The sequence below is a fragment of the Ixodes scapularis genome, unplaced genomic scaffold (assembly GCF_016920785.2).
Source record: "Ixodes scapularis isolate PalLabHiFi unplaced genomic scaffold, ASM1692078v2 PGA_scaffold2__306_contigs__length_199485367, whole genome shotgun sequence".
NCBI lineage: Eukaryota > Metazoa > Arthropoda > Arachnida > Ixodida > Ixodidae > Ixodes > Ixodes scapularis.
The window spans coordinates 143376935-143401656 of record NW_024609857.1 but is presented as its reverse complement, the minus strand read 5'-3'; the positions used below and the strand labels follow the sequence as shown (position 1 = coordinate 143401656).

General features: G+C 45.9%; 1 protein-coding gene and 1 long non-coding RNA gene across 2 annotated transcripts; one reads left to right on the top strand and one right to left on the bottom strand.

The window, feature by feature from the left end:
* The first annotated feature begins 13598 nt into the window (after positions 1–13598).
* Positions 13599–15435, top strand: LOC121836821. Its single transcript, XR_006078010.1, has 3 exons — positions 13599–13747; positions 14681–14881; positions 15400–15435. It is a non-coding gene; the product is annotated as an uncharacterized LOC121836821 (long non-coding RNA).
* Positions 15436–19800: 4365 nt separating this feature from the next.
* LOC115329582 lies at positions 19801–22936 on the bottom strand. The gene is made up of 4 exons (XM_040220558.3): positions 22795–22936; positions 22548–22726; positions 21789–22005; positions 19801–20971 (listed from the first exon to the last, which is right to left on the bottom strand). Exons 1-4 carry the CDS (start codon positions 22934–22936, stop codon positions 19851–19853), a joined length of 1659 nt encoding a protein of 552 aa, XP_040076492.1. The 3' UTR covers positions 19801–19850.
* Between the last annotated feature and the right edge of the window lie 1786 nt (positions 22937–24722).

Below are 24722 nucleotides of genomic sequence, written 5' to 3'. Positions count from 1 at the left end.
GCTTCTTCGTGAATTAACTATATAGTTCTTACACATATGCAGGCACATTTCTTTGAAGATGCACAATTACTGGAAATTAGTTTGTATGGCAGCAGCAAAAACGGCCGAATTGCCCCCAGCTGCCTGTATGATATGTATTGAACTGCCCAAAATATGCACAACAATAGTACCGTAATTTGGAATGTTTATACTTTTTCCTGAAATTTTTATTCCAGCCTTGGGTATTCGGAAAATATGCCGTTTAGTCTGAATTGTCATTTCCAATTAAAAGAGACATTGCTGCAGGTCTCCAAAAGCTTCTTCAGCCTCCAAAGTCCCTACAGCTGGACTCTCTGACAACAGAGGAAAACAGGAGTAAAAGCAAGCATTCGAACGTCTGTCCAGTGGTAGATGCAGCACTAATAGAAAATGTGGAACCCGTGAAGGGCGACAGTCTGCGTGAGAAACGCTTCTGGTATTTCAGCTTCAGGACAATTCGATTTAACTAAAATACCAATTTTAGGGCTTAAGGGACTAATAACGAAATAGACACCTTCCTTACGTTTGTTATACATTACTTGAGGGTTGATATAAACAAGTCTATAGATACCACCCGTGTAGTCCATTGAAATACTATTCGAATCCAGCAAAGGTCAAATGCGAGCAATGTATATAATAAATGTTCCTTGTTTTTTTTACTTTGCCCCTGCACAGGGGCTGTTTTACTTGTGATTCTCTCCCAATGGCCCAGACTGTATTTAGCATGTTGCCCGAGCAGCATGCAGCTTTTCTGCTTCGGCGATCTCGTTTTAAAACAGAAAAAAAAAATAGTATACATAACCTGCCAATTTATTCAGACCATCAGCAGCATTTATTGTGCGAGAGGCTCCTGCAAATGTGGCCATATTTCTTTATTTTCATATACCAGCTGCGATTCATGCGTTGCCTGCCCTGTCAACCATGCTTAAAATGTTGGTTGAAGTTTCGCCTGTAGCTACAGGCCATACCTCAATAAAGGCACATAAAAACAAATTACACTTCCTACGAAAAACACGCCAAAAAAAAATTAAATAGAAACGAGCGCGCCGACAGCTAGTGTTGTCACAGCCTCCACAGGGCGAGCAGGGCGAGCCGGGGAAAAATTCTCTCCTTGCCGTGACGTCACCCTGGTTTGCCGTAAGTGGGCGCCACGCGAACTTTTCGGGGCTAATTCCTCGTCTCGCCTCAGCATGAACTAACTGCGAAAGCTGTGCAAGCGCAAGCGGGTAGCCTTGGCTGGAGGATGGAACCGCAGTATGTGTGCGTCCACAGGTTTCCAAAGTCAACGGCAGAAGCTTCCGAGGGTGTCCCAAGCATGCACCAGCAACTTCGGGAGGATACATGGGCACTCCTATCTTGGAAGCACTTTCCAAGATTAAAGAAAATGAACACAGTTGGCAAAAACTTGAGTCTTAAGGCCCGTTCACACTCTTGCAACCGAGTACTACCGAGAGAGACGAGATCTGTTAAAACTTCTTAAAAGTTCTTAGGACGAGGGTACACACTGGCATTCTGCAGCCATCTATGTGGTGACCCTGGAACTGCATTTTACAAGAGCGAAGCTTTTGCGGGATTTCCGAGGTCAAACGTGTGTAACACCTGTAAGAACGGCTTGTTTATAACGTTGACAAAAGTTTTTCGAGCCAAGAAAGAAAGAATAATGCGCAAGAGAAATAGTAAATATGCCGCACCGCCAAGTTTACACTGCTACCCAATATATGGCGCCAGTGTGTCCTCTCGTTGTAAGAGGTTTTAAGGAGCCCAGGTTTAAGAGGTCGCAAGAGTGTGAACGGGCCTTTAGAGAACCATGCAGTGAACGGAAAATTTAACAGTTCATGCGTTCTTGGCATTTCATCAGGTTGTCGGCAGGCCTCTTTACGATGTATAATATCTGCATTACTTTGATATTTGTTGATTTTTCTGTAAACAGCTGCCAGCAGGTACGGGCATAGACAATGGTAATTATATTCGTGCATCTGGACAACTTTTTTTGTTATTTTATTTTAAAGCTTGCTATTTAGTTTTGAAAGAACTTCGTGGTTCCCATGGCGAAGTTGCAAACATTATATTGGTGCGCTCAAAACCAGTCCAAGGTCAGAACTAATGCCAATGCATCTAAAATAAAATAATGTGACCAGAAACAATGTCATTTATTATGTTGTCAAGCTAGGCCTCGCAAATGTTAGCCAAATCGGATCCACTAATACCCACCCATGTAGGAGGGTGTCTTTAGTGCCCATGCTTGTTGTTTAATTAGACCTTGAACATGATTCCTTACTACGGAGGACTTGCATTACGAATGAGTTCTCTAGTTAACGGTGGTGTTCCTGCTAACAAACCATTGTATTAGGTGGGTAGAAAATAAGAGTGAAGAAGTGAACTTTGGTCTTTAATGGCAAGTAGGTTCATATGGAATCATTTTTGCTTCAGTGGAGGCTCAAGTATGCACGACACTGAAGGGACTTTCCTTTCAGTCGACGGAGACAAGGGTACCACAAGAGCCAGCGAGGGAAAGAGAACGGGACCTCTTGGTGTCAACGCCTTGCCGCCTGCGTGGTTGTGCCCTGAACCGTGCAGTTTTTGCCGAGGTAAACAATTGGGCCATTTGAAAGTTTTGTGGATAAAAAAAACATGACTCACTTGTATGCCTTGCTGTAAACAATCCAATGCAGCACTGAAATTTGTGAGTTGCAGATAATGCCACAGGTAGGATAGATAACCTCTACATTCTCAGAGTTCTGTGGACTGTGGACTAATTACACAGCAGGATGGCGCCCCACTGCAGAGCACCAGTATATGTCGTACCATAGCCTCCTTTATACCGACGAAACCTGGCAGATTGCCACGAGAAGCGGTCGCCGAAATGGAAAAGGTGGAGTGGCATACAACGGAGAAGAGTCTCGCCGCAGCGGACGCGAAACACGAAAGAAGTATGTTTCGGGTCCTCGCCACTGCAAAAGCTGTGTGCTGACGTCCAGGTTCCCCGAGGAATGGCTCTTTAAAGGGATACTACAACGAAATTTCGGCGCTCATTTTTTGGTATATATGTGTTCAAAGGAGCAGCATCACATCGAACATACCAATATCTTGTTAAAAAAGTCACGAAAAGTAATTTTAAAACGAATTAAACGATTAGCAAAGAGCACCTGGTGGATGTCGCTAACGCCTCGCTTATAATGCCCGTCTAGGAACCTTGACAACTAGCGACGGAGGTTGTCTCGCCTCCGGCCACGACGAGAGAAGAGGGGCAGGAGGAACTCCCCTTTCCCGAGAATGCCTTTTGTGTGTCGCAGAAGTCGCTATTGTCCCCCTACAAGATTAGAGGAGATTAACCCTTCACTCAAAATTTGTACAAAAGCAGCCGCTTCGGTGGCTGGAACGACTAGGCCATCCTCTCGACGTCAGCCTCGCCGTAGCTTTGCTCATCCTGAGACGACCTACGTCATGATTGCATTGGATGTCACGTGGTCTCCGCTGGGCCTTCTCCGAGCGCTTGCCAGAGTGGGCCGTTTATAACGAAAAATACAGCCAGCAGGCTCAAAATACAAACGTGCGATTGTCATTTATGGATATTGTGGATCCTATTCAACCTATTTTGAACACGACGGGAATATTTCAAATTTCGTTGAAGTATCCCTTTAATGCTCTGTGCTACCAAATCCTCATGCTCCAAATCTGTGACCAGGCACTCTATGACTCCGTCGTCGAGCTGGTAGGCTTTGTGAGTATAGAGGTGCTATGCTCATACTCTAATCCACTTTACACCTTTTTTTTTTTCATGGAGAGAGCATCTTTTTGTTTTTATTCTTAAAAAAAAGGGTTAGAGTGTTATTATTAAATTGGTGCGGACAACCACTAACAAGCTCTGTTTGGTGTCGTCAGGGCCCACGCTATTCTTATCAATGCCGATCTTCGCAAAAGAAAACAAGATAGGGAATGGGACAAGAGCGGAGGAAAGCCGTGCCGTTTGCGTGGTCGATGTAACTACTCATGCTAAAGATAAATTACACGTAACTATGGTTGTTTAAGATAAATCCGTTTGAAAGGGTGTCTTCGCTATGCCAATCTGTAAACATTTTTTTTTTTAAGGCTGGAGACCAAGTGAGTTAAGAATCATCTTCTGTCTTCTCAACTGGTTATTTCAATATTTTATTAGGAGTACTTGGCCATGACTTAAAACAAACCAAAGAGCAGATTCGGGCTCATGTTGGAAGCGGTTCTTTCCTGCCAAACTTCAGAAATATTTATCTAAGCAAAGATGATAAACAAATTACTATTAGTCTTAGTGTCCCGCCATTTCTGCTTGCAAAAGATGCCTATATCGGTACAGTACACGAAAAGTTATAAGATACTTTGTAATGCAGAGATGCATTATTTTGTTACTCAGATGGAAAGTTGTGATGATTACTACCTTGTAGTAGGCCTTGTACATGAAGCGTTTCTTCACATGCGCACAGATGTTAAAGCAAGCTTTAAGCCCTCTCTAAATTCCATCGTGGCCTGCTTTCGTTACAACTAAAAAGGGAACACAATAAGACGGGGACGAGAAAGGAAGAAACAAGCGCTCACTACCATGTAGTTTATTCAGAAAAAAAGTCGTCCCTTCCTTCCTTGTCCCTGTCTTAATGTACTCTTTTTTTCATTGCAGCCACAAAGCAGCTTGCCCAGCAAAGAATTTTATAATGCTTTCTTTGACTGTACTAGACACTCTCAGTAGATAAGCCCGTCTTGCCTAGCACCTAGCTTATGCAGGGTGCTGCAGAACAGGTTCAGCTAGACTTGGTACCCTCCCCTCTTTCCTCAGTAGGGACCGTGCCCCTTGTGCTCTCAGTGCACTTACTGATTTATTACTTATGTTCGCTTTGAGCCTTAAATTGATATTCTTTTAAAAGAAAAAGTAGACAATAGCAGCAGCAGCCTCCCCCACCCCTCCACTCTCTATCTCTCTCCATGGGGATATTTTAGGTTCCTCCTGATGGCTAAAATAATTTTGAATGCAATAGTCTACATTTTTATGGTGTCCATCTGTAACCTGATACATCATCAGGGTGTCTACGAACCTGAAATTCTCAGGGAAATCGTCAAAAAGTTGGTTTCAGGGAAAATGACCACTGAAAGTGGAACGGCGATTCGGAACAAAGCTTGACGGTTGCGCACGGGCACGACTATGTTGAATAACGTTTCCGAATTATGATCCTTCGACCCAGAAGTGGTCAGGCAGTTTTTATCAAAATAGTCAAGGGAAATTCTAGAAAAGTCAAGGAATTTGAAATCAGTAATTTGGTAGACACCCTGATGCACCAGTTCCACCGTACGAAACACTTCACAAACAAGTGAGAATTGGGGAAAGCGAAATATAGAAAGGCAGCAATGGGCGTCTGCCTCACTTGCTTTCACTGTGCTGCATGGACTTTCCATCTATGACACTTTGGGCACTGTAGTAACTGGGGGTTTATTTACATGATTAAAAAAACGTCAACCCGCTGGCTAACCTAGGGCTTGCTTCATGTCGGCTCAGTCCAGTCAATCGCGCTCAGTGTTCTGTCTCGAGCTCGCTCGCGGTCTTTTCACGAGATCTCGTCTTCTGCCTCTTTTTCCGAGTTACCACACTCCTCCCGCTTTAATCGTTTAGGTGCCAGCGGGAGCTCCAGCATCCGGTAGGCTCGGTGGCACGCCAAGTCTGTCTGGGGGACGTCGGATCCGTTGAGGGTAACGGTTTGAGTGTTCAGTCGGAGGCGTGGCTGCGTCTCCTGCCGGGCCTGGCTGTACCACTGTAGGTGGGGCTCTTCCCGATGAACTCTGCAAGTCTCCAGCTGAGTCCGTCGACACTCTAGGAGTGGCAGCCGGGCCTAAGAGCATCCATGGTGGTGGGCAGGTTGTTTCACGACTTGGTAACTGAGCATCCAGTCGCAAAAGATGGTCCAAGTGAACGGAGACTGTACGTTCCCGTAACTCCACTAGATACCATAGTGGCCGTCTTCGGGAAACAATAACTCCAGGAGACCAAGAGGGTTGGTTCCCTCTCACGTCTCGCACGAGGACCTTATCTCCTACATCAAAATAACGAAGTGATCGTCGTGACTTGTCGTGTGCCAACTGTTGCTGGCGTTGGTGCTTGGTCACAGTCCGCTCCACACTTGGCTTGATTAAATCCAGGCGAGTACGAAGCGGCCGCTTGAGGAACAGTTCAGCCGGTGTTCTCTCTGTGATTGTATGAGGAGTGCTCCGATAGTTCAGGAGAAACCTGGCCAGCCTTTGGTGCTCTGTTTCTGTGAGTGTGTTTCCAGCAGCTGCGTCTTTCTTCCATGCTCGCTTAAATGTCTGCACCGCTCGCTCAGCCGCGCCATTTGAAGCGGGATGGTATGGGGGTGTACGGATGTGCTTCACGCCGTTCATTCGCAAGAAGTTCCCGAAGTCTGCAGAAATGAACTGCGGTCCGTTATCCGAGACAACTTCAGAGGGCACTCCATATGACGCGAAGAGGTTCCGCAACAATTCAATGGTGCGTGCTGCTGTAGTCGTTTTTGTGGGCAGGACTTCGATCCACTTGGAGAAGCTGTCCATTACTACCAGGTAGTGCTGCTTGTCGAGCTCGGCGTAATCTATATGTATCCTCTCCCACGGATTTCTCGCCCAAGACCACGGGTGTAGAGGTGCAGCAGCTGGTTGGTTCTGCATGGATGCACAGGCGTAGCACTGCTTAATGAAATCTTCAATGTCTTGGTCCAAAATTGGCCACCAGAGATAGTTTCGTGCCTTGGCCTTCATGCGACTGACACCTGGGTGATTCTCGTGCAGCTCATGTAGTAGTCGTTTTCTAAGATTCAGTGGTACGACGACTCGGCTTCCCCATAGAAGACAGCCTTGGTCCGTAGAGAGCTGCTCCCGTTTTTCGAAGTACGCAGGTTTTTATCTTGAAGGGAGGTGGGCTAACCATTTAGGGTAAAGTTCAGGACTTTGGATAAGGTCGGGTTTCTCCTTGTTTCAACCGCGATTTGATGACTTGTGACTGGGAGAAGTTCCACATTGTAGACCTGAAGTACCAACGTGTCTTCGTCCGGGTCACTGGAAGCAAGGTCTAAAGGCAAACGTGACAGTGCATCTGCATTGCCGTGTTTTTCGGACTTCCGGTACACGATGTCATAGTTGTATGATAGGAGAGTAAGTGCCCAACGTTGCATTCGTAGAGCGGCTAAGCTTGGAATTGCTGTTTGGGTGTTGAAGATCGCAGTCAAAGGCTTATGATCTGTAATAAGGGTGAATTTCCGACCGTATAGGTACTTGTGGAACTTCTTCACACCGAACACAATACCAAGTGCTTCTCGTTCGATCTGTGCGTAGTTGCGCTCACTCGGTGAGAGCGTCCTAGAGGCGCAAGCAATTGGCACTTCGTCACCGTTTGGCATGATGTGAGATATGACTGCTCCCACTCCGCTTGGAGATGCATCGCAGGCGAGGCAAAGCGGCTTGCTAGGGTCGTAATGTGTGAGCCACTTGCTTCGCAGCAAGCTCTCTTTTGCCTCTTTGAAGGCTTTTTCACATTCTGACGTCCACTTCCAGCGGCTGTCCTTCTCTAGAAGTTCGTGTAGTGGTTTCAAAATCGTGGAAAGGCCCGTCAAAAATCGTCCGTAATAGTTTAACAGGCCTAAAAATGAACGCAGTTCCATCACGTTGGAAGGCGACGGCGCGTTCTGGATGGCTTGCACCTTACTTTCGGTTGGGTGCAATCCTTGGGCGTCGGTTCTGTAGCCGAGATATTCCACTCTGCTCTTGAGGAACTGGCATTTTCGAAGATTGGCCCGAATTCCGTTTGCTGTCAGTCGAGCCAGAACTCGGTCCAACAATTGAAGATGATCCTCCAGAGTACTTGACGTGACCAAGATGTCGTCAAGATAGCAAACTACGTGCTCCAGTCCTTGCAGGATCTGATCCATGGACCGTTGGAAAATCGACGGCGCTGTGGATATTCCGAAGGGTAGGCGGTTGTACCGGTAAAGACCCTTGTGTGTGGTGATGGTAGTGTAAACCTTCGAGTTGGGTTCTAGTTCCAACTGTTGGTAGGCACTGGTCAAGTCTATCTTGCTGAAGTACTTGCCACCAGCAAGCGTCGCGAACAAGTCTTCCGCACTTGGTAGTGGATAGGTCTCCGGCTGAATGCAACGGTTCACGGTGACCTTGTAATCTCCACAAAGTCGAACGGACTTGTCCTTTTTTGGGACCACCACGATCGGTGCCGCCCAGCTGCTTCTATCAACTTTGGTGATTGTGCCGCGTTTTTCAAGGGCCTCCAACTCTTTCTCCACCACCTCACGCAGGGCGTATGGGAGGGGCGAGGTTTGAAGAAAATCGGGGCACATTCGGTCTTGACGCGAATCGCTACTTTGATTCCTTTCACCGTTCCCAGTTGGTCGCTGAAAAGCATCTTGTGCTTGGCTAGCAGACTGTCTAGTCCGTTCCGAGCAGCAGACTCTGTCAGTGAGAAGATGTTGGACCAGTTGATGCGGATGTGCCGCAGCCAGTTTCTTCCCAGCAAAGCTGGTCGATCTCCGTGGACGACCACCAATGGAAGCGTCAATGTCTGATCTTCGTAGGTTACCGGAACTTGTGCCTCTCCAAGGACAGGAATGGCGTCACCGGTGTACGAGCGGAGGCGAAGAGTCGAGGGTTCTAGTGGCAAACCGCGCAGCGACTCGTTGTATTGCCTCTCGGAGATGATGGTTAGAGCCGCCCCAGTGTCAAGCAGCATTTTTACAGCATTTCCTGCAATTTGCAGCAGGACTTCGATGCCGTCGCCGACACTGTTGGTGTCTCCATCAACTGGATACAGTGTGACGTAGTCGTCTTGGGGACTTTCTGGGCTGAATATCTGGTGTTGCGCACGTGTCTTGCTTTTTCAAACTCGCGCAATGTGTCCCTTCTTCCCGCAGTTATGGCACACTTTCTTCTTAAAAGGACAGTCCTGATGAAGGTGATGGTAGCCACAACGGTAGAAGGTGCTAGACGTAGAGGCACTCGACGCTCCTGGCGCCGCCAGCTTTTTTTTGTTGAACGCGTCTGAACTTGAACTTTTTGAATTCCTTGAATTTGAGGAACTGCCGTCTGGGTGAGCTGACGAGCGTCTCTTCTGGCGAGCTCTAACCCTAAGGCGATATCGCATGCTGACTTGAAAGTCAGCGTCCTCTCGATGAGCAGGCGGTTGATGTAATACTCGTCTCTCAGCCCACAAACGAACCGGTCTCTCAAGGCATCATTCAGGAAGTCCTTGAAATCGCAAGTATGAGCAAGCTTCTTTAGCGCGGCTACGAACTCAGCGAGAGTTTCGCCCTCCTCTTGACTGCGTCGGTAGAAGCGAAATGGTTCTGCAATCGTGATGGGGTTGGGCATAAAATGTTGAATGAGTACTTGTTTGAGGTCCTCGTAAGAACATTCAGTTGTTGTTCTTGGAGGTACGAGGTCTCGAAGCAGCTCATAAGTCAATGCAGGAAGTGTTGCAAGCAAAATGTCTGCCTTCTTGCCTTCCGGAACCTCATTAGCCGCGAGCCAGCGTTCGAATCTCTCAATGTAAAGATCGAATCGCTCTGACTTGCTGAAATCAGGAACGTTACCGATGTAGGTTATCCTCACCCGGTTTGTGTCAGCGTCGGCGGGGTCCCTTCCTGAAGTCCTAGCAGTCGTAGCTTCCGCCAGGGTGCTAGAGCAGTGGACGTTCGGGTTGAAGGGGCTTTACCTATGCCGTTCATGCACACGGATGATGGCTGGAACACTCTCGTCGCCAATTGTAGTAACTGGGGGTTTATTTACATGATTAAAAAACGTCAACCCGCTGGCTAACCCAGGGCTTGCTTCATGTCGGCTCAGTCCAGTCAATCGCGCTCAGTGTTCTGTCTCGAGCTCGCTCGCGGTCTTTTCGCGAGATCTCGTCTTCTGCCTCTTTGTCCGAGTTACCACAGGCACTTAACATGTCCTCGACAATTTTACTTTGCTCACCTACAACTTCGTCTGACTTTCAGAACTTATTTCTTATCATTGGTTTTTTTTTCCCAGGACCCAGTAAAGACTTTCGGGAACCCGGCGTTACTTTTCACTGGAAAGCACCCATGGACGTCTGGCAGCATGTCCATTGTCTGCGAGGACCTATGAATCGACGTCCTGGACTTTTCAGCAAGAATCTCTCTGGTATTAGCCATGTACTGAGCATAGAAGGGTCAGTATGTGGGGGGAATCGACGAAGCACACTCTTTGTGCTTGAGCACCTCATGGGTAAAAAAAATACAAAGATTTCGGTAAGAGCTATGAAAGTTGGGACAGCACTCGGAGCACATTCCTAGAACAGGGAAAAAGAATGACCAATAACGCTTACTGTTTTAATGTTTTCCATATGTATTTGGTGAATATTCCAGCTATAATACAAAGGTTTGTGTGTTCCATTGTGTATCCAAACTTCTGTTAGATTTCTTTTTTTTTCTTTTTTGTGCATCTGTTGATGTGAGGATCCAAACCATAAAAGAAGAAACTGCAAAAAGAAAAACAAAGCTTTGAAAAAACAGCAAGTAAGCAAACAAAGCTTTTATGAAACTTGTCATTTTTTTTATTCTATCTAATCCTCAACATTAAGCAGGCAAAGAAAGCCTTCACGAAACTTGTCATTGTAATTTATTTTCGTTCTTGTCTAATAGTTATACCAGTTTTGTGTATTAGTATTATTTCTTATGATGTTACTTGTTTAGTTATTGTGATAAAACCCCTGTGATAAGCCGAAGCAGGCTTTTGAGCCAATATGTATCACATTAGTTTCTAATAAAGTAATTGTTGTAAATACTTGTGGTTTGTTTTGCAGTACCTGCATGGTACGACTCATGAAGTTGCATGTGCACAAAATGGCAGTGATATGAGCTGAGACAAAACAGCTATCTTTATTGTTAAATTTGACGATTCCTGCAATTTATTGCCACCCACCTGTCCACTCAAAGCAGGCATGAAGCAACAGAACATGCTCGTTCACACCAGCTCTTGCCAATAGCCTAGACATGTGATAAAAAAGATATACAACCTATTGTAAATGATAAGTATAATCAAACTAATAGAAAGTTAAGCTGCCAATTAAAAAAAAACTTTTTTTTTTGTTGTGTTCAAATTCCAATGTAACAAAACAGTGCTGTCCTGAAAGCTTCTGTTGTGTTTCATAATAAATTTTAGAGCAGCATTCAGTTCAGCATCGTTAAGACCATCATTGTTCATTTTTCCATGTTTCATTACAGGAAATTGTAAGATATCAGTTCTGCATTTTGACATTTACACTTGCAAACAATTGATGTTACGGCTTCTTTTAGGTGGAATCGAAGCTTCCATTTCAACTTTTATACTTTCACACAGTTGATGTTACTACCTTTGTTTTATGGAAATTCAAGTTGAACCTCGCAGGTGGCAAGAAGTCTCCTAACGATCACAATGCCTCCCTTTGTTCAATAAACTGATACTTGACTAGGGCTGCTATACTCCAGACAGTGAGAGTCAGCACTGACTATCTTTCAGAGAGTCGCTCATACACTCCCATGACTCTTTTGCGATAGGAGTCGGGGGAATCTTCATAAAAGGACGGTCCTCACAACTCTTGTTACAGAGTCACGGGGATTACAAGGAAGGAGTCGTGTGACTCTTTTTCTCCGTTGGATAAGAGTCGTTAAAGAGTCGCAGTTGACTACGTCACTTGGAGTCGCCCATACACTACCATGACTCCAGTGTGATGAGAGTCGCAGGACTCTTTTTTAAACAAGAGTTAACTGACTACAAACTGAAGTCGTGGAGGATCAAATCTGTAGCGTGCAAAGACCCCCCACAGGGAGTCGTGGCGACTCTCTTTAAAAAAAAGAGTCGAGGGACTCTACAAACTGGAGTCGATTCTGCGGCGCGCCAATACCCCCCAAAGAGAGTCATAGCGAGTCTTTTTTTTAAGAGTGTAATTAGCCGTTCGCTGGTCCCATCGCGCTGCCAGTTGCAATGGCGAGCACCGCCTTGAAGTTTTCTGTCTGTTCAAAAACTGTCATCATTTATATAGGGAGGCGAACCTCCGCCAAGAAAGGTTGCCTGTGTGTAAGGTCTGCGGGGTGGAGGAAATACCAGCAGGGGTGGGCAAGATACTTCGAAATTGTGTCTTCGATACCGATACTCGATACCCTCGAAAATTGTATTTGAGATACCGATACAAGATACAGATGCAAAACTAATCTCCGATACAGATACTGAATACTGTATTTTAGATACCTCGATACATCGCTAAAACCTCATCCGAAGTACTTTAAAATGGGTGTATCTTATTGCTTTAGATTAATTAACAAAGGTATTAGTTGAATTCTTGTGTTTGTTATATTGCGTCTTTTTTTCAAACGTTTACACAAACGTACAAACCTCCGTAAAAATATTGCAGCCAAGAGAGCAGCGAGGTATAAAGATACACGCTATTTCAGATCCACACAGTCTACCAAACCAAAACGTTCTATCTATAATTGAGTTTTAGTCTCCGCAAGTTTTTTTTCAGAAACACGGACTATGTGGTGTTAACGAGTTATAGTAGATCGTGTTTTCAGGGAAAGATATTTGTATTGGGAGCTCGCGCTGCCACATCGAAGCATGCTCTGAAGCGCGCGCATGGAGTGGTATCGATCCAATGAAAACGATATACTGAAACTCCCTACTGTCGCTGTCGGGGGCTGAAGCTCGAAAAACAAATACAGGCATTGAAAGAATCAGGAGAGCGTGTTGGTTAAACATTCATGAGGAGGGTTTAGAACGCAAGTAAGAAGAAGGGACACACAGAAATATGAGACAGACATGGCAGTCGGTGTCTGTCTCGTTTTCATATTAGTCCCTTGAGTTTACTTGCGTTCTGAATCCTCAAGAAATGACAGACACTTTTACGGCCGTATTCTTAAACGGGCCTCGACTCGACACTCTACCTCGACTCACTGGAGTGGAGGAAAGCAGCTCGCCTCCACTCGAGGAGCCATCGGGTTTCACAGACGCGCCTCGGCGTTTCCTCGGCTGAGGAGCTCCTCGAGAACACTTCCTCCACTCGAGGAAGCTCGAGGAGACGTGAAAGGCGTCTGGTTACGAGGTTGTAGTAAAAAACGAAGTTGAAAACAGTATTTTGGTGTGAATTATGAACATATTAGTTCATTTTATTTGAAGGGACACATTTTACTAACATTCAATTGGGAGTCTGCAAGATTTCTGCTTCGCAGCGCGCATGTTTTATGCGTTGCTGCCGGTTTTCGGACAAACAGCCACAAGCGTTCTCCAGTCTGGCAACGGTGGCGGCCGCTCTCCAGCTCTTTGCGTCTTAGAGGCAGCTGTAGCTCGCTACCGCCGTTCGTCTCTGCGTCTCGCCCGTTCTTCGCCGTCTCACCTCGTCGCACCGCTTATCTGCTTCGCTGTCCCCGCCTAGAACGAGCATTTTCACCCTTCCTCTTTCTTCAGAGTCCTACTAGAGTGCCTTGCCCTACAACGATGTCGTTCAACGAAGGTGACAAGAAGGGGCGAGTGGTTCCACGAAGGAGAGGAGCTTCTTCGTCGTCCTACTAACAACTCCCCGAAAGAAGCTAAAATTGACGCGTAGAAGAGTCTGCACCAAGTATAAGCGCCAGCAGCATGTCCGCCCACGAGTGTTGGGACAACGGTAAACCCAAGTGGAAGAAAACAGACTCCGAGAAGAATCAGGGCATCCACGCAACAGGTGTGTAAGCAATTTCTATATTCGGGCAGAATAACGCAACGGGTTCGCAAGATCACATGACAGGACGTGTGTACTAAATAACTCTGCAAGGGACTTTGCTGTGGCCACCTGCAGCTAGTCAAGCACGTTACTGTCGAGGCCGTAGGTGGGCAGGGACGGTGAATTCTCGCTGTCTTTGGTGATTCTTGTGCCGACATCGACATCTTACTTTGCGTGTTGTGCTATATCCAAGCGAAAATTACGCTGCGAACATTCTGGTTGCGCCACACTACCTTAGCCTCCGGCCCCTTTCTTGAGATTAGAGAGGCAACCTGGACGTATAAAGAAAAACGCGACGCACGAACTGACACTAGTGCACGTAGAAATTACGCTAAGTAGGAGTTTCGACTATGTCAATTAGACCTAGCACCTCATCTCCTTGTGTGCTAATCTTTTGAAGAAAAAAAAATCTTGTGCTGGTTTAATTAACTACCAGCTCTCATTTCTTAATTGTAACCTCCTAAGAAATGCCATTATGTGAACATGAGACTTGCTGGAGTCCAGTTGTTGACAGATGTCTTTTTTCAGGTGTCCATGTTAGTGTGCAACCATTGTCATTTATTTGCGAGGTTAACCAGCGCATTGTACTGGCATGATTAAGCTGGCACAAATTTAATATGGGTAGAAGTATACATTATTGATTTGAAAAGTTGTGTGTCTACAATATGACTGTTGTCGATGATCACATTAAGCTACTCCAGTATTTTCCATGCATATCAAGAAACAGCACAGGTATGACATCACTTGTTTCGCATTTATTTCTTCCAGTTAAGTGTCGAACAACAAATTGTACCGCATAAGTTGTAGTATGATTCGTTTTTCTTTCTGCGTTGTGCTCTGTACATCTCAACTCATGGATGCTGTCACAGGATATTCTTCGGCCTTTCATTGCAGGAGGGGGCACTGGTGTCGCACCCGCTGAACAATGAGCCCGTCCCTCCATCTTGTGGGGGCACTGGTGTCCCACATGGCAATGCGGCTGCCAAGCCCGTACAACAGTGGCAGCGCCCGCGCTGGTTGGCCGGTGCTCTCAATGCTGCCAGCCGCCATTCCCGAAGGCACAGTGAACGAGCATGACGACTGGCATGATGCCTGGTAAGTTTTCGATTGCATTTGCTACGTACCCATGATGGTTAGTTGCTACTTGATCACTCAGCTTCCAATGTTTATTTATAAAAAAAACCTGTCTATGCTCTTCCGTTTATTATTTCGATTTTGGCATGCTGTCTCGTAGGAACGCTAAAAACTGTCACAATGAGCCACATTTTCATGAACGCGACTTGTTAGGGGTGCCACGTAGGAACACAGTAAATTCCTTGGGTCTGGATAATGACATGTTTATTGACGAATACACCACAGGTGTGCCTGAGGGCCCACAAGGTCCGAGATAACAGCGCTGTTTCTTTTGACGGTATCACCATTTGGAGTCTGCCCTGCCGCTACTGACAGTATCACGGAAAGGAAAGGGGTCACAACAAGGAAGGAAGACTTTTATGTTTACCAACAGTTGGCATTTAACATTTCTGTAATGAGGTCGTTGTGAGTTTCTACCAGTTCTCCGGTGTCTTCACCGTGTTTGTAACACTCGGCGTCAATGTGTTGTGCTTGCCTAGATTCACCTGCCTCACCGCTGCTGGACTGGGGTGGCATCATGGAGGTTGCGGTTGCTGCGCCACCAACCAAGCCCCCGCCTCCTCTACCTCCTCAGCCGCCACGTGTGGTTGTCCGAGTGAAGACAACTAAAGGCCGCACCAACTGGAGGAGCTGCACCTGCTGCAGGTGTAGCTACGTCAGTGTCAGGTTGCCTATTAACAGACGCAGGCCCAGGTTTTCCATCAGCAGCAGCGTAACAAGCTGGTTCGAGCTTGAGCTGCTTCAGCTCAACAAACTAATCGTGCTGCAACAACTGCTTGTTCTCGGGGCCCAGCCACAATCAGTAGGCTGATTTATTCGATTTGTTTCATCTTCCTCTTTAGTAATTACAGTGGTTTACATTCTCTTTTATTTTTAAGAATGCTTCATTTTGCTTGCTTCATTTTATCCCTGACCTGAAGTTGTTACAAGTATTGACCGTATCTCGTTCAGTAAAGCCTACCATTTTTCTAACTTGTTTCTCGATTGGCTATTTGTAGTGAACATTTTATGCAAAAGGGTAGTTACGTCAGCTTTAAATCTATTCTTCTAAAACTTAAAAAGTAACCGACTATTTTTTTTTCTTACTAATTACATTGTTTGTATGTTTAGACAATGGGAAAATAGTCAGCCCCAGTGAGCAACTTATCTCCGCTGTAGACGAGATATTCAGCCAGTGTCGTACCACAGCTATCCTGGGGTCTTTAACTTAAATCACAGTAGTGATACACAACCGCATGCTATTACAATGTCCATCCACATCGATACAGGCAGAGGCAGAGATTGAACTCAAGATTCCTATGTTCAGCTGTGCGAGCTTTCACTCCACGTGCTCCATGCTGTGATCCGTTAAAGCAGTCGACCACCGATCCCCTTGATGGAAATTAGGAATCTGTTTGAATGTACAGCCAGGTGTTTCCTAAACATTGCCACTGTTATTTATGTAATGTCTCTTTTATTATTATGTAGTCCATGTGCAGCCTCGCTCATTAAATGCTGTTGTCACAGAGTTTTGTCATAGTTTTCATTGAGTTAAGACGTCTCATTTCCTGTCCAGGGGTTTGTGCCTCGCAATCCTCTATGAACTTGCACCGCCTACCAGAGTAATGTCGACACCACATTGACGAGGCTTGCCCACTGCCTTTTCATTGCGGAGGTGGCGCCGTGTCACAGAGCTTTCGGTTGCTTGTCCAAAGATCCCCCAGGTGGTCAAAATGAATCTTCAGTTTTCTGCTGGGGCGTGCCAGACGCCCGTCGTTGGTTTGGCACGTAAAACTCCCAAATTTGACTTCACTGCCTTTTCACTGCACACTACTACAGTGCCGACGTAGCAATTGGGCCCAAGTTTGCAGCTGACCACACAGTGATACAGTAATTGAGCAGCGGTTCCAGCTAAACCCTGGTACGGTGCTCACCTCATGCATGCTCGCATTCAGTAATACGTAGTGTGATGCCGTCAGTTTGAGTGCATGGGCCCTGCATGCTTGTGTAAGTAACTGTTGGGAAGGACACCTTTGACTGCATAACATCCGAAGGTGTCCCCACAAGGAATTGCTGCGCTATTGTAATATTTATTCTAACCGAAAGCTCTTTATGTGGGGTCACAGCTGCAAGACATCATTTCAGACATTCTCATGTATAAGTTTATTTCGAACAAATGTGCACTGAACAACTCGCTGAAAAGTCTCGAGTCTGTCACGGCAAAATTTTGAGTTATTTTAATGTAATTACCTGAAGCTTCTCACTTTCTTTGTATCCTGCTACCCCCCTGCTTTGTGTGATGACAAATATTGAATTGTTCTCGAGCAATATGTTTCCACAACAAAGAGGGCAAGTTGGTCTTGCTTCTTTTGGAAGATTGATAAAACAGCAACCACCAGCATAGTTTCAAACACTGTCGTCCAGCGGAAACCTGAGCAGAACAAAGACATTGCAACAATCTGTGGTGACCAACTAGCTGAGAAACCGGCGGATTTGTTTCGGTTCAAATTAGAAAGTGTGTGGCCATAGTATAAGGTTGATTTGTTTCTGGCCCGATTGCATTTTGTGCTTTAACATGGCCAGTGACTTGATTCTTCGGTGACCTAAGCTTCATGCCTTGAGGGTATTTATAAATAAATAAATAAAATAAAAAAAGGACATGTTCTGCTTTCAGTTGCTACTGGAAACACCACACAACGAGTTGAGCCCGCACCCATGCCCCGTTGAATGTGTCCACGGGGTCTGGAGTCGATGGGAGATGAGACTGCCTTCAGCATCGTCAGTGGGGGGTGGGACTGGTAGAGCGGGAAGTGGCTCGTTCTGCAGGTGGGCCAAGTTTTGCAGTGCAAGTCCGCCAGTGATCATCACAGCTGACCATTCAGGCTTGTGCTGCTAGCACATGTCGAGGCACGGAAAGTGCCTAGGCCTGCTGCTCTGAGTTCCTAGTCCAGAAGTGGGCCTTTTGGTACCTACATAAGACAAAAATGAAGAACAATACAGCACAATTATTGTTTGAATAGAAAATGTGGGACTAGTTTGTGGAGTAGTGTATGTCCGATTAATGCTCAGACTACTGTTTTCGATAGAAAGTGCTGTGTATGATAACACTCTTCTTCAGGTGTACACACACAGCTTTTTGTCGCGAGTGGATAATGTCCCTTCGTGCACATCTTAAGCTTCAGAAAGTCTCTTTTAGATGGCTGCAGGCATCAGTCCGGTTCGGATGGTATGCTGTACGATATGGACTTTGGTACTATAGTTGTATTTTCAGTACACTCTGCTGCTTGCCGAAGGATGTCAACCTGCGAATGGTGTGGTATTGGCGTATGTTTCCTACATTATTGTATATTTCTGTGAACTTGTAAGCTGCGGTCTCATTTAAGCAACAAATGCCAAGAACCAACAAACAACCGACCTCGATGAACAACAAATGTTATTGAGCAGTGGGTGTTCGCCGTGCAGTTTGGTTTACACGACACAAGCACATGCAGACACAAAAACTGTTTACATATGGGACTGTTGTAGTTAACAATTGCACAGACAACTTAGTGAATGCCACCAAATGAATGCTTTCATGTGTATGTAGAAAGTAAACATTCGCTCATCATTTTCAATTTTAATTTAATTTTATTTTAAGTTTTCATGTCTGAGAATCTGACGATCAAAAATGTTGATCTGGGATGAGGCTGTGTTGCAACACACATTGGCTCATCTCACATTCACTGGAAATGTACTTTGGTCATGATCATTCTTGCAAGGAGGGTGCGCTCGGGCCGCTACTATCATTGTGCTCGGTAACCCGATAGGGAGTTCGTTTTATTTTAACGTATTTCTGTGCTCTCACAAGAGTCGGCAACCGTTTATTGACATTTTTTTTCTCTTCATAAGAACGGGAGTACGTTCACGCTCGGTCGTGCAAACTGCCGCCGGATACAGATTTGTTTTAAAGTTTTGATTGATATCATTATGTCAGAGTTTAGACCTACGATATCGCATCTCAGCGTACAGTTTGATTAATTAAGTTTGGGTAACGCAAACAACAGGGGTGAACTTACCTGCACGTTGATGGAGAAGTATCCATTTCTGTTTCGAGAACACTTCCACATCGGGACCGCCGGATCCTCTTATCAATGCACCCAGTCGCCCCTGGAAACTTTATTTCGCAGCAGCCCCGCGCGAACGCATTAAAGTGCGCTGCGCCTTGCGGGAGCTTCACCGAGCGGGTGAAAATGGTCCGTGCGAGGAGCCGCGAAACTCGCTCCGCAACCCGGCACACAGTCGGCTGCGGCATGTTCACATGGTTCCCGTAACAACTTGGAACGTCCTGGTACCATAAAAGCTCAAATCAACGAGGAGCTGCAGCATCATTGAGAGCGGCAGGCCCTGAGTACTCGCGCTCCTGGCAGAGACAGCAGAGTGCTCGCCGGTCGCCTTCGTGAAGCGGCACCGCACAGGAAATCCGCGGTCACTGAAGTGTTCCAGCGGGTTCAGGCGTTCTCTGAAACTTCGTCTCGTCACACGTCTCGATTCGCTGTCGCCTGCGTCGTCGTAGAGGATCTCTTCTGCGCTTAAAACGAAGTGCATGAACTCCGCGAAAGACTCGCCGGCCGCCATGACACCCCAAACTCAAGTCGAGGAGCGGCTCGAGGAAGCGACAGAGCTACCTTGAGATTCTCGAGGAAAGAGTCGAGTATTTCCTCGAGTCGAGGAGCGTTTGGAGTGGAGGTCGGTTTATGAAGCGAAAAACCGGCCTCGAGTGGAGTTTCGAGTCGAGTTTGAGTCGAGTTCGAGTCGAGGCCCGTTTATGAATTCGGCTCTTAGATAGACGTACAAGTAGGCACCAATTTAGCACCATGTTTTGCGTCTTTTCGTTCTGGCCGCTTTATTGTAATATTGTCGCGCAAGAGCTTGCTGCCGTTTTTGCCGCCCTGGCGGTTGAAAAACCCTTCGGTCACGATGGCACCCGTGGGACCGCAGCCTTAAGCAGAAGCATTTGCTCAAAACGCCGGTCTGAAAGTCCGCCACGATGCGGGCGTAAGATTAGCGACGCGAAGGAGAACAGCCGTTCTACAGGAGCCGAGGAGCACGTTGGGGTGTTGTATCTAATGAAGGCGCTTCTCGGAGAAGGGTATGAGCGGAGCATATCGAATTCAACTCGAGGATCTTGCAGGTAGCTCAGGAACTCAAGTTTGACTTGATCTTCCTGACAACTGGGGCTCGTGCCGCAGTGGGCTTCAAAAGAAAAGAATGCATCAGCCGATACGTCAGAGGCTGCAGAGGTTGATGGCGCGCACGCCAAAGGACGCGTGGTATGCTTGGTTGCATTTACAAAGTCAATTACAGCTTTTTCTGTGAGTTGCTGGCCATGCTCGCGGACATCTTGAGGTTCTCGTGACAACCACCGCAACTTAAAGTAAGGGTGAAGAACAGCAGCAACAGTCGCTTCATTTGCACTTGGTTTCATTCGCAGAAGCTCGTCAAATCTGCGAATGAACCCAGATGTAACCGCATACAAAAGTGGTCTGCAGTAGACGAAGTCCATACCAGCCTTCTCCTGAAGCTTTGATTTTACGGTAAAAAGCGTTGGCAGCAGCTCCCCGAAGAAGCAATCGGACTGCGCTTGGAGTCGCGTCAGAGCGGAGGCGATGGGCTGCAGGATCTCACAGTACTCGGCAATAAATGCTAAGTCTCTTTCTTGGAATGTCTGCAGATTTAGTCCATCGCAGACATCTCGCAGTTTATCCTTCGAGCGAAGGAGGTCTCTCATGCTGTCATACAATGAATTCCAGCGTGTTACGCATGGCGTCTTCAGAGAATGCCCTAGGATGTCCACAATAACTTCAGACGACTTGGGTCTTCGAACGCAGTTCCATAGAGCCGAAAACTTTGACATGACCGATGTGTTAGCACGTTCAAAGGACGGTGTCGACAAGGCTGCCTCCGCATCTGAAGTTGCCATAAGACTCAGCGTGTGACATGCGCATCGAAGATGACGAGGCAAGTTGATTTCAGCATCGTCCAGGTTGTCCGGTTCGACCATAATTTCAAAGGACAAGTCGGCGGTGGCATCATCTGCCAGTTAAAAAAGGAACACACTTAGCCGAAATACTTAAAACAGCACTCAAGATTACATGTTTGGAAACATTTTACGGTGAATAACACATATTCATAGAAACTAGAAGAAAAACAGTTGTGCAATAATCAAAAACACTCTCCTTTGCATTAGCTCCAGTGGCTTCATCTTCAATTATTTGTATTGCGTATCAAAAGAAGAATTACACTCTCAGAAAAAAAGGTGTATTATTACACCCCTTGTCCCATATAATACACCCCAAAACTTCAATTCGACGTAGAGCGCCCCATAATCGAACAGGCGGCCCCAAAGTTTACGAGGGGCTTGATGGCCGTGTGGTACAACTTATTAAGATAGCTGATGTACGTATTATTGACTACAAAAAAGATTATCGGAGTTTTCTTGGCCGCACTGCAAAAGCTTCATGTTTTCTTTCTTTGGTCTTTGATACGTGCGTTAGCAATTTAATAAGTTATATTGCACCGTTATCAAGCCCCTGGTAAAATTTAGTGCCGTCTGTTCGACTCTAGGGCGCCGTACGTCGAAATGAAATTTTGGGGTGTATTACATGGGACAAAAGGGTGTAAGGTGATACCCTTTTTTTTAGAGTGTATATGTATCACAAAAATTAACCAAGTCAGCTGCACCAGACAAGAGGAAAATTAGAATCGGTGCATAACATGACGGATATTTTTCACACTTCTTGCATTTGTAATCGCACGTTACCCACTTGGGTTTAGGTTATTGAGACAGACGTAAATCAGTCCTTAAAAAATCTTAAAAAATGTTTGATAATAAGTACAGCATTACCCTTACCCTGGTCAGTAATCTCAGAACAAAAGCCGAACTCCCTGAAGGCTTTGGCGAAGTTGCTGGCGTTGTCTGTGACCGTGGCTACGACCTTCTCCCGCGAGATGTCGAAGGACTGCCTAATGTCTTCCAGCATTTCTGCTATCCTGTCGTACGTGTGGCTTCCAGGAAACCTCCTGCAGGCCAGTGCGAGTGACCTCCGAGAAAGGGTGTCAGCATCGATCTAAATAAATATACAAATATTATCATTCATTAGTTACTTAATCATGATTTTCCACAACTTCTACTTTTTAATACAGAATATGTTATAGGAATGGCCTCAGGCACTTCCGGCAACGCCTTCTAGGTAACGAAGGTGCGGAACACGAAAATTGAAATATAAAAGACACCGGCAGCGCTCTGATACGAACCAGCGTCCCTCAGATTATGAATCCGATGTCTTAAACACTGAACTACTAGGGACGTTTTTACGAATCTCTGACCCTCATACTGTAAATCCGATGTCTTAACCACTGTACTACCGCTCTATGAGGAAACCATATGCTTCGATTCACCTTATACGTGGGCGAAGCATAAAATCTACGTGACCTACGCGCTCCACTCCCGCTCGAGCGCTACTTTTGGCAGGGCTTTCTTCCGGAGACGCTGTTTCCAGCAAGCTGATGGAAGCTCCCCAAAATAATGCGTACACATTCTGTGTTACCACTGCCTTTGCCACGGTAGTGAAGGAAAGGGACACATTTGGTTTTATTCAAAGCACAAAGCCCAATGAACCGTGACACCCATGAAGCTACGATGGTGAGTGGACCAGATGTCAGCTGTGGTTGCAACATAGCTTTGACCAGACAACTTCTCTCGCGCGTCATCCAGAAACTTTTCCCATTCCTCATCAATTCGCCGACCTAGGGAGCGTCGCGACATCACACTAGTCCCTGGGCGCAAGCCTAAAATAGAAAAAGAGACAATGTACAATTATAATGCAGTCTGATTTTGCATAGAATTGAAAGCTTACCTGTTACAAGCTGTATGAAGCCTGGATCTTCGACTGTCGATAATGAATGCAACCCATCCACAACGAACTTGACGATCAGATTGTCAACTTTAGGCTGAGTCAGTTGACTCCCGGGAGAGCAAAACAGTTTCGTTTGGCGCATTCTGTCAGCAGGGGCGTCGGCCTTTCTCTTGACTGCTTGTTTTCTCCACCCTTCTTTGTACTCATCGAACCTTCTTAGCTCTTGTGGATGCACGCGCTGAAACAAAACAAGTATCGATTAATTATATAGCCGCCACACAAGTAATATCCCACAAAGCGTACTTCCGTAAGCTATGCAAGTGCACCGTTTTGATACATAAGACAGCACTGAGAAATTAGATACATATAGATACACTCTGTTCGACTCAATGCATTTCTTGGCATGTTACAAGCAAACAAAAAATCTAATTTATGTTGATTCTGCACCTACCTTTAAGTGAAGCTTGAAATTCGAGGTTGACGAGTAGGCGCCACATATGGTCGCTTTACAAAACGAACAGGCAGCCTTTACTCTATCGTCCCTAGATGAAATCACGGTAAAATACTTCCCGTCCAAGATGGCACAGCGAGGAGTATTGTCGTTGTCTGCCATTGCTAGCCCGTCGACGCGGCGGAACAAATAACTTTCAACTCCAAGACTGGGACTGCGTAGTGCGCACCATACAGTCGGAAATATCAAGTGAAGTTCCGCGGAAAAGAAAACCAGGGACAGAGCTCAGCCTGGCCGCCTAGCGTTTTGCAGACGGCGCCCTCCTGTCTGGCTCCTGTAGTGCTCTGGGCGGCCGTGCAACCCGGGTTTGCTATAGACACACACAAAAAAAAAAGGGCAATGCCCGTGCAGAGATTGCGAAACCGCTAGACTTTCTTTCGATCGTGTTTCTTTGTTTGTTGTTTTAGCCGCGGACACAAGATTTGTTTACTTGATGTTGTCTTTTCGGAGGCCTTCTATGCTCTAGCTTCCCCTGAACAAGAGTGAAAGAAAACGCAGCTTCGATTTAGAAGCGCACTTTTGCAAGTATCGGGTATTTTTACAATACACGATACTTTCAAAAAGTATATTCGATACCGATACTTCGATACATGTTTTTCTGGCAAGCGATACCAGATACAAGATACTCAACTGTATCGAAAGATAATATCGAAGATACATGTATCTTCGATACTGCCCAGCTCTGAATACCAGGTATAAGAACATTTGTCGTCTGCGAAGTGTTTCTCGCAAGTGCAAGTCAGCGTTGACTGTAACATCCGCCTCGAGATAAATGCTCTTCTTTCTGTATGGTTTCGTTAGCTCTTCAAAGTGAGGGCTATTCGGACAAAGATGGGGGTGGAATATTGTTTAAATTGTCCTTTCACGCACGGCTGCGCTGTCGCATAGATTCCTTGAACTCAGGTCAGTTCTCTTAGAAACTCGGAGTTACCGGCTGCTGGAAGCATGCCGCGCCTGTTCTGATTCATTCGTATGAAGTTAATGACGAGGCACGCACAGCCTGATCACAACACTGGGTCAAGTCCTATATATAAAAAAACCGAAACGGTACGTCAAAAAGGCCACCGCTTTTATTTTGAGCGTGTCCAACAACAAAGTAAATTTAAAAAAAAAATATTACTATACGCCGCGACACCTTGTTGTGTTTGCGCGATCTGTCGCCGCCGTCAAAGCGGTAGGATCGCAATTCATGTACGTGCGTCAATAAGCCACTTATGTTTTGATTAGCGAAGAGAGTGATCTCCAATCGACTTCCATTTGCGTCGTAAAGCGTCGACTTTTTTAAATTTATTTTTTGGGTGACCGCAGAATGGTAATGAAGCAAATAAAAACAATTTGCGTGACGACTCTTTGTTTTGTTTGCTCTTTAGGTACAATTCAATTTGATATATCTTGAGTCTTTGTGCCAGGAAAGGAT

Coding starts and splice junctions, on each gene's coding strand:
- LOC115329582 (XM_040220558.3), bottom strand. CDS start 22,936: ATGCGCCAAACGAAACTGTTTTGCTCTCCCGGGAGTCAACTGACTCAG. Junction 22,727..22,794: donor CTTCATACAGCTTGTAACAG/GTAAGCTTTCAA, acceptor TTTCTATTTTAG/GCTTGCGCCCAGGGACTAGT. Junction 20,972..21,788: donor TTCTGAGATTACTGACCAGG/GTAAGGGTAATG, acceptor TTTAACTGGCAG/ATGATGCCACCGCCGACTTG.